This window comes from Haplochromis burtoni, unplaced genomic scaffold (assembly GCF_018398535.1).
Source record: "Haplochromis burtoni strain Fernald_Lab_line unplaced genomic scaffold, NCSU_Asbu1 Contig_477, whole genome shotgun sequence".
Lineage (NCBI taxonomy): Eukaryota > Metazoa > Chordata > Actinopteri > Cichliformes > Cichlidae > Haplochromis > Haplochromis burtoni.
The window spans coordinates 168,574-178,943 of record NW_024582838.1 but is presented as its reverse complement, the minus strand read 5'-3'; the positions used below and the strand labels follow the sequence as shown (position 1 = coordinate 178,943).

Sequence of the window (10,370 nt, the reverse complement as noted above, 5' to 3'; positions counted from 1 at the left end):
CACTTGATGTGACCACCATTGTAAGAGAAGATTTGACCCTTTGCTGATTGGGAGGATTTTTAGGTATGTGTGAACACTAAGCCGCAATCTTCCCAGGAGTGGACATTCTGGGAAGTTCACTCCAAGGTCAGATCATAGATTTGGTCAAACACTGGATGTCAGCACAAACTCCATACCAGCTGCCAAATATGATAAGGGAGAGTTGATGGTTTGGGCTTTTCTTGCAGCTACAGAACCCGACCACTTTATTAATTATATAATTTGTTCTCTGGATTTCTCTGGTGACAAATAGTTGACAGTTGCAGAAATGAACTTAAGTCTTCTGTTTACACAATTCTTAATTCTTGGATGTATGTTTTTGAGAATTAGAAAATAGAGTAACATTACCACTACTTGCATGGAAATTTTCTCATCCTATGCAAGAAAATAGGTTTGCACAAAAATACTGTCAGATTTAGGAGATAGATTTGTATTTCATGTGTATTCTGAAATATGAATCTACTTTTCACATTGTGTACGTTAGTAATTCAGAATCATTCAGAATAAACAGCCTCATGCAACCTCCATACAATCTGCATGCTGCCCTTTTCTCTTTATAAGGAAACATGTTTTCCTCCAGGTAGACCAGTGAAAGTAGTGACCCTGTTGTAATAGGGAAGTCTGCATTTCTCTCATACAACACACAAGAAATAAGGAGATAGGATGGCTGTAAATGGAACAATAAGTACTGGGAGTGCAAACCTCTGCCAAGGCAGCTTACATCTGGGCAGTTTTTAATTCTTTTAGGGAATAGTATTGTCTTTTACATGCAGATCACGAACATCATTATGATTACTTAGAGGTGAGGCGAATAACACTGATAATCTCTTCATCATGAAACCCATTAGTGGTTGGGTATATATGAAGTTATGTATTTGCAGGGTGGCTGTAGATCAGGAGGTAGAGCAGGTCAGATGCTGATTGGATGGTTGGTGATTCGATCGCTGGGTCCCCAAGTTTGCATGCCAAATATCCTTGGGCAAGATACTAATCCCGACTTGCTCTCCGATGCATCCATCGAAGTATGAATGCATATGAATGATATTTAGAAAAGCACTTACCGTATAGATAATATTGCTTGTATGTATGGGGTAAATGCGGCGTGTTGTATAGAGCGCTTTGAGTACTCCAGGAGAGTAGGAAAGCGCTATATAAGAATGTGATGATGATGAACCTATGATGAACTATAGGTTTACATTAGCTACAGAAGGGCTCAAAGTCGTAACACACACACACAAAAAGAATTTATCTCACAGCATTCACAGAATGAGGATCAGACCACATAAATCCCCTTTTAAAACCACAAAAGTCTTCAGATGATATTAGTTCACCATCCCCTCTAGAATGGTTAACACTTTGTTAACCACTATGAGAACGGATGTAAAATGTGAAAAAAAATGTATCAGAACTAGAACAAAAGATAATTGGAATCTGCCTATGCTGCCACACAAGAACATGTAATCAACAACCTGAGAAAACGATAACTAGAATTAAATGAAATATTTAACCAGAGAACAAAATTCCTGATGCAAAGGTTGCGTTAGGACAACGTTGTATGTGGTACTAAATCTGGAAAATTCCTTACTAACCAGTTAAAGCTACATAAACAAAAAACAACAACATAAAATATATGGCTCTTAAAGTACCACCCATATGACCGACATTAAAGTAAAGTAAAATAAACAACTGTACTGCATTAAAACAGTCAAAGCAGTTGGGATATCCAGTCTTTAGGTGATGACGTCTGAACCCTGCTTTGGGCTCCAAACTACAGGGTGGCCATTTATATGGATACAGGGTAATAACATGGGAATGGTTGGTGATATTAAAGTCCTGTTTGTGGCACATTAGTATATGTGAGGGGCAAACTCCTCAAGATGGGTGGTGACCATGGTGGCCATTTAGAAGTCGGCCATCTTGGATAAAACTTTTGTTTTTTCAATAGGAAGAGGGTCATGTGACACATCACACTTATTGGTAATGTCACAAGAAAAACAATGGTGTGCTACAATGTAGCTGCCATCACCAGTGTGTGAATGTGTGTATGACAGGTTGTGTAAAGCACTTTGGGGTCCTTAGGGACTAGTAAAGCGCTATACAAACACAGGCCATTTACTTTGTCTTGTTTTGCCTTCTTGTGGTTTATCCATGTTTCCCCAGCCTGTCATGTCTGCTCTTTCCCTCGTGTTCCCTCGCTCCCTCTTGTCAGCCTCTGCTCCACTCCTGCATCATGCTTCCTGTTTTATTGTGAAGCTCTTGTGTTTTCATGTTCATTCTGTTCAGTCTTGCTTCCCCTGCCTCGTTATGGTTATTCGTGTCAGCTGCGTTCCTTGTGTGTCCTCACTTCCAGTATGGCAAAGCCATAATGGTCCACTCGGAAAAATAAATCAGTCTGGCATTTTTCTTGGCCATCAGACAATAATTTTGATTGTTACAGTGCTGGAGAGGCAAAAAATAAATTAAATTTAAAAAATAAAATTCATGGAACCACAAGTAAGGCCGCAGTCCGAGGGCAAAGTGCTCTAATGGGTGTCTAATGAATGAGTAAGTGAGCAAATGGTTTGTTTGTGTGCAAGCCTGGGTGTGATGCTTGCTGGACCTTGGTCCCGTTGGGACATGGTCACCGCTCCACGTTGGACTCTTTTGCCCCTCCTTGGCTGCTTGTTGGTCCCGGGGTGCGTGGCTGGATGTACTGGTGTGGCCTCCTCCCTCAGTTACCCGTTACCGGTGTGAGCTGCAGCTTCCCACCTTTATTATGAATTCATTCTCACACAAACATACACTCACTTATTCTCTCACACGCACACACGGTAAGAAGATTGTTGATTTATGTATTTTTACATTTTTGTGATCCAAGGTTTTGTGTTCCAGGTGCTGTATGGTTTTTGGATTTTTGTCACTTACAGGTGCAGGAGTTAGCAATACTTTGTGCATTTCTATTTGTACTCCATCCTTTTAGTCTATCCCCCATCTCCTCCTTTTTCTCTCTTGCCTGTCTTGCCTTAGACATCGTCATACTATACCACATATATTGTAATAACTGAAATAACACAAATAAAAATTAATAAATAAACAGATAAAATATTCACATGAACAAGAGGAGCCTATAGAGATTCTGCATAGCTGTTCTTGCAAAAGAAAAATGTATTTGGCACCACAATGCATTCAGATCAAAATTCTGATTGCAAAAGCAGCCAGACAGGACATTAGTGCGCAGGGAGCCACCGACACAGTGCAGAGATGGTCAGAGGAGAGCGAGGAGGCTCTTAAGGATTGTTTTGAGTCGACTGTGAGGACATCGGAGAGGACATCGACAGCCTTACTACATGCATTACTGACTATATTGATTTCTGTGTGGATAACACCGCACCTACCAGGACTGTACGGTGTTTCTCCAACAACAAACCGTGGATTACCCCAGAAATTAAAGCTGTCCTGAAGCAGAAGAGGAGGGCCTTCAAATCTGGAGACAAAGAGGAGTTGAAAAGGGTGCAGAGAGAGCTGAGGGGACTGATAAGGAATGGGAAGGACAGCTACAGGCAGAAGATGGAGAACCAGCTTCAGCAAAACAACGTCGGCGAAGTCTGGAGAGGCCTCAGAACCATCTCTGGCCACAAACATCAGAACTCTCTGCCTGGGAGGGATGTGAGGTGGGCAAATGAACTGAATCATTTCTTCAACAGATTTGATTCAGCCATGAGGCAGTCTGCAACATCGGCTGCAGACTCACCCACCCCCACTGCTGCTGCTCCACCTCTGACACCTCAGACACTTTACACCTCCTCTAATCACCCTGTTGACTCCTCCCCACCCCCGACAACATTATCCAATACACAGTCAACACAAGGCTCCAGCCTGTCTCTCTCAACCACCCAGGTTAGGAGGGAACTGAGGAGGATTAATGGCAAGAAGACAGCGGGCCCAGATGGCATCAGCGCAAGGGTCGTCAGGTCCTGCGCGGACCAACTGTGTGGGGTGATGGAGCACCTCTTCAACCTGAGGCTGGGGAGAGTCCCACAGCTCTGGAAAACCTCCTGTGTTGTACCAGTGCCAAAGACTCCACGCCCCGAGGAGCTCAACAGCTACAGGCCGGTGGCTCTGACATTGGCCTGTAGCTGTTGAGGTACAGGCCAATGTACCTCAACAGAGGCTGTCTTAATTTTACAGTAAAGTTTCCTTGTAATCATTGATTTTTTAAAAAGTTATGTTGTTCATTTTTCTCAAAACGTCTTGTTTAGAGCCTTCTCTATCCCAGAGAAGTTTGTCTGCATTTGTCATTATGATGAAATATTTTCAGTGCAGTTTGCTGTGCCTTGGTGAGGCTATGTTTTATTTTTCATTGTCTTTTATGATTAAACAGATGTGAAATGCCTCTTTCTACTAATCAGCAATATGCGTCAGTTTCAGTGTTTAGGATGAATGATGCTAAATACAAAATTGAAAATAACTTGAAATAAATTGAAATAACTAAAATCACTCACTGATTGAAACCAACTTAAAACATGTAATTTAACTAAAATAAAAGAAGCATCTTTGGTTTGTTTTTTGAAGGAAATAATCAGCTATTTATCCCATACAACTGCAAACGCCATGGCCTCGCCGTCATGGCTGCATGCTGTTGCATAAAAGCTGTGCTTTTATTTGTTTAATAAAAGGCTTCCGGTCTCGGAAGCTCGCTATGCTAGCGCTAGCGCCTCACTTGACTTTACAGGGGTGTCTCATGGCAGGGCAGCAGTCGCCAGTCCTGAGAGTAAAACAGGTCGCGGAACTCTGTGGTCACTGTATAACTACGAACTTTTTTCGCGACTCCGTTAATGTTAAACTACATTAGGTTAGTAAATATAAACGGTGCTAAATTACTTAACCGCGAAGGACTGCCGGTATTGTTCCGTTGCTACAAGTTTGCTCAGTCCAGCAGCCGTTCAGAAGCGACCACACCCTCCTTGCTTCCTGATAGTACTGTAGTGGGAGCGCGCAGCTCTACTTTCAGTCGCTGGGAATAACGGCCACTTCTTGTTGCTGCGCTGTTTGGATTCGGTGTCGTGGACCTACACAACAAGTGATTTATATGTTCAGAGAACACTGGCTGGTATGGATATGAAAAGTGAGCGCACACAGAGGATATGCGGGGCTACACACTCTCGAGTCCCGAGTTAAGACGCGGAGGAGGACGTGGAGGGCGGACTGACGGACGATGCATATGGAGTCGAGAGGACCGGAGCAGTCGCTAGCTTATAACCCAGCGCTCGGATTGAAAAAGAAGAGGTTGAAAGTGGACTGAGAGGCTTCTTCTTCCTGGACAGTGGCATTTTCGGTGAATTTTACTCGGGAGGACCCGTGAAATGATGGTGTTGGAGGATAACTCCAGTCCTTCCACTGACCAGAACAGCTTGCCGGGTGGTTCCCCGATTGTAACCAGCATGAGAACGCCACACTCGGTGGGAACAAGTCGGCCAAGATCTCGGTGCTTTTTCTGGCTATTTGCTGTGACGCGAATGGCCACAAAATGATATCCTGAAGTTAAAAAACAGAGAGCGAGAAAGAGAGAAAACTCAAAAGGCACCCGTTCATTGCTGAGGTGACGTCTTCTTTGAAAGAAAAAAAAAGCACCAAGGAAGGAAATTTGACGTTTGCTGATCAGCAGAGATTCACTTTGGGAATGTTCTTGATGACAAGGGGCTTGTCAGTGTGTACTTTCCCGTTTAGAAGGCACCTTGGTGGCACTGCTGTTTGTGTGTGTTTTTGTTTGTATTTTTTAATTTAGAAGCCTGTGAATTCCTTTTCCCCACAACAATCTGGGACTATACTTAGAATAGTGACTATGTTGTTCAGGGCATTTAAGTTAACATTTCCAAATAAGAGCGTATATCTTGTTACACTGATTACTTTAAAGTTGTAGGGCTTTTTCTTGGGTGTTTTGTGTAATAGATTTACTAACAAACTACGGCAGATAATGCTGAGAATATATTCACATGTACTCCTATTCTTAAGGCTTTTATACAGACACATATGCGTTAACTATTTGGGGTAAATGTAGTAATTGAGTTTTGCTCTTTCCGCATGTTTACACTGAGCGTACGTGTCTTGTGTTTTAACATGTAATTTACAATTAATAACCTAAACTCTGAAGGAACTTAAGGAAGACTGTTTGGCCAGTTCTTATTTAAAAGTTTAGTTTTATTTGAGAAGTGTCTTAAACAGTAAAATGCATTGTAGCAGCAGAAAACGAGATATCTGAACCCTTATATAAGAGCCATTTGACCCTCTCCCCCTTCCTCTGACTCCCTTCATTATTATGGCTAGTGGTGGCTCTGGCAAATCAGCAAGTGAGGGATCAACCAGCACACCCGGTGGCAGTTTGCAGCAGAGGAAGCGGCTCTCCTTCATCTGTGACACATGTAAGGGCAAGATGCAGCTCGTGGCTGACCTCCTCCTGCTGTCCAGTGAGACCAGGCCTGTCATGACATCTGAAGGTGTGGCTGTGGCTGACACCTTTGACCAGTGCCGTGACACGGTCATTGCCCGCACTAAAGAGCTCTCCATTCTCACCCATGACATCCAGAGCCAGCTCAACATGGGTCGCTTCACGGAAGTAGGGGACCGCCTCCTGGAGATGACTAACCTTGTGGTGTCTTTGACTGAGTGCTCGGCTCATGCTGCCTACCTGGCATCTGTGGAGACGCCTGGCTCTCAACAATGCCTTCCGGGTCTGGTGGATCGCTACAAGGTGACCCGCTGTCGACATGAAGTAGAACAGAGCTGCAGCGTTTTCCGAGTCACTCACCTGCAAGACCTCACCCCACAGCTCCTCCTCGAGCTCTCTCAGAACATCTCCACCAACCTCAAGACTCTAACGGACATCTCATCACTGGCCAGCGAGAGGTCCAGGGATCGCTTTGCAAAAGAGCAGTTCAAGCTGAGCGTCAAGAGCATGAGCACAAGTGGCACGGCCTTCCTGGCGTGTGTGAAGGAGGTGAAAACCCAGCCCAGTGAGCTGACCAGGAATCGATGCATCCTCTTCAGTGCTGCTCTCGTCCAGGCTGTCGGCGCCCTTGTTGGGTTTGCTACAGAGCCACAGTTCCTGGGAAGAGCTGCGAGCATCTCTGCCGAAGGAAAGGGGGTGCAAACGGCAGTGTTAGGTGGGGCCATGAGTGTGGTTTCTGCCTGTGTCCTTCTCACTCAGGGCCTCAGGGATGTTGCCCAGCATCCCGAGAGCAGCTCCAAAATGGCAGACTACCGTGAGCGTCTGCGTAACTCGGCGTGCGCCGTGTCCGATGGTTGCACTCTGCTTACTCAGGCACTCAGAGAGCGCTCCTCTCCAAGGACTCTGCCACCAGTCAACTCCCATTCTGTGAATTAGTTTAGGAAGGGGCTATGTAGGTTCAGTCTCTTGTTTCATGTACCAAAGAGACTCACTTTGGGTTAATCCCTATTCATCAGGTGTAGAGTAACATCCGAAGAACACTGTGTGTGGGCCTGTTCTTGTGGTTAAAATTTGTGTGTAGAATGCAGAAAAGCACTAAAACAACCACTGCAGGGTTTTTGAGGTTGCGCTGGATGTAACTTAACTTAAACCATGCTCAAAATGGACCACTTCACCCACTCTGGGTATGAACTGGGCTCAGCAGACAATGCGCTTTCACCAACAGACAGCAGCTTTCAGACCTGAAAAGTTTACCTCAGTTTTCAGTTGCAGTGAAAACACCAGCCTCGATGATGGATGTAGCCTCGCAGTATGAACCTATAGTTGGCAGACCTGCTCCATTATATGGGCTTTGTGAGATTGGAAAGAGTGAGCCGAGTGTCAAGATGCTTTTATTTTTTTTCAGTGTGTGTGAATTTTTTTAAAGCTGCTGTGAGTGTGTGCCCTAGGGTTTACACTATCTACCAGACTTCCCCATATTATTTTCAAGTGTTTTGACCATGCATGTAATGGAGTATTTATTTCATCTATTAAAAATGTTTCTTATATGCTGTTGTGGCTAAAATGTTTTTGAAAATCCGGCTATTCACTTAATCTAAAAAACCCAAACATTTTCGGTTACTTTTTTGTGCAAGCTATCTCCGTGAGAGCTGTAGACTGCAGCTTCTCAGTCTACATTATGACCTCCATTAGTGATGAAACAGGAGGCAAGAGCAAGCTAGAATGTACTTTGAGACTGACATGCTGCTTACCCGAGGGTAAAGCTGACCATGGCTACACTCAAGGTAGACCGTTTTTAATCACTAAGATGAAACATTCACCCTTTGACTGCATTAATGAATGAAAGCAGGTTTAATATGTGAAAGACAGATAAACTGACTTAAGTAATTGTGTAACATTACCTGTGTGAGACTGCAAACTAACTTTAATGCTATTTCAGCATCTTTCTTAAAAAATATTAGACATATTTTCTATTGATGAACAAACATTCATGAATTCATTAGTACCTGTTCTATTTTAGGCCTTTTGGTGTCTGTAATGAACATTCATGAATGTTTCATTTAGCCTGAATTGAACAGTTTGTGTGTTTGTTGCTGCTCTTTGAAAGCATCAATGACAAATGTTCACTCACTCATCTGTCAAACTCTGCGATGCATTGGACTCATTCCAGACAGTCACCCCTAAATTATTTGACACAGTGCTTCCTTCTACAGTTTTCTCTCTTTTTTTTAAATTTGTTTTCAGATTCAGGTGATCCAAAGGCCAGAGTATATTCACCATGTGTGCTCGGGGCTCTTTCACTCATGGTTTCCAATCAGGCTGATCAGTTTTATCTGTGACATTTCTGCTTCTCTATTATGGTTTTTGTGGTATTCATAGAAAATATTATGAAAAGGCTTTAGTGACTAAAACTAACCCGCTCAAAAAATAAGGATATGCTCTAATACTTATGGCATCTCGATGAATTAAATATTCAAATTTCTGTACATTGATAACAAAATGACATAATAATGGTCAGTGGAAACCAAAGTCAGGGATTCAATTCAAAATTCCACTAAAAATGAAACTTTAGTTAAAAAAATCACAAAAACTTGTTCATCTGTAATTCTTTGATCTGTAATCATTTGTACAGCAAAGCAAAAACATGACCTGGGTAGGCATGCTGATAGTTTTTCACTTAGTAACCAGCTTAGATGCTGATATTTTGAAGCAGGGAAATGTAGGTCCTCGCACACTTATGTGAAGATAAACTGCATAATATAACACAGAACATACATTTATTTAAAAACAGGTTAATAAATAGTTGAAACCATTACCTTGGAACTACCAAAAACTTCAGTGACTTTGAGTACTCATGGTAATTAAAAAACAGTTGTAGTTTTAATGTTTTCAATTGTTCAGGCTCCAAACCTGATTGCCTCTATCATGGCACATTTGTCTGACAGTGGCAAACTTCTAAACAGTGCTGTCAAACTTGTCAGTGGAGCTTATGCATATCTGATTTACATGTAAGCCTTCTTTATACTCTTTGTTTAACAGTGTTCACATAATAATTCAGATAAACTGTAGAACAGAAAATTGGTAGTATACAACAAGGAAGTTGATATTTCCATGTATGGCCCTGCCAGTTAGCATCTTGCACCCTGCTATAATGTGAAGGGGCACACGTTTTTTTTTTTCAAATGCAAAGTTTGCACCATAATTCGATAGCTTGTGGAACTACTTGTACCAACCATAACTTCAAGTGATTGTTTTCTGTATAACTGTCAGTTTGTCAAATCATTGTAGAGGATTTTTGGGTTATTACTCTTTACAACTTTGGTCTGGTTCATTTAATATTGTATTTGTTCAGGTTCTACCATTGTATACCAATCAAGTTGAGGTTGACTTTGACTGGGACATTTCAACACCTCTTCTTTTTCAGCAGTTCTGCTGTAGATTTGTTGATGTGCCTTAGAAAAGTCTGAGAATTAAGAAAATATTTCTGAGTAAGGGCTAGGTGGATGATAGATAACAAGAAATAAAACTTTTTGTTTTTAGTATTCCAAACAAATTAAAACTGTCTGGGGGTTTGGTTGACATGGCATTATTAGTGGCCTCCACCTGTAAAATGTCTAATTATTGCCCCTCTAGTTCACCTTTTAATTAAATTAAATTCAGTTCAATTCAATTTTATTTATAGCACCAAATAAAAACAACAGTTGCCTCAAGGCACTTTATGTTGTAAGGTAAAGACCCTACGATAATACAGAGACAACAGAGAAAGTCCCAACAATCAGAAGACCTCTAATGAACAAGCACTTTGGCGGCAGTGGGACTTAAAAACTCAATTTTAAAAGGAAGAAACTTTCGGCAGAATTAGACTCAGGGAGGGGCGGCTATCTGCCTCAGCTGTTTTGGGTGAGGG

The 10,370-nt window shown here is 42.3% G+C and overlaps 1 protein-coding gene across 1 annotated transcript; it reads left to right on the top strand.

Moving 5' to 3' along the window:
- The first annotated feature begins 4,747 nt into the window (after positions 1–4,747).
- tlnrd1 (talin rod domain containing 1) lies at positions 4,748–8,519 on the top strand. Its single transcript, XM_005946245.2, has one exon. It carries the CDS (start codon positions 6,335–6,337, stop codon positions 7,397–7,399), a length of 1,065 nt encoding a protein of 354 aa, XP_005946307.1. The 5' UTR covers positions 4,748–6,334; the 3' UTR covers positions 7,400–8,519.
- Positions 8,520–10,370: the final 1,851 nt, after the last annotated feature.

Bases quoted from the DNA above. Each gene is read 5' to 3' on its own strand.
- tlnrd1 (XM_005946245.2), top strand. From the start codon at position 6,335: ATGGCTAGTGGTGGCTCTGGCAAATCAGCAAGTGAGGGATCAACCAGC.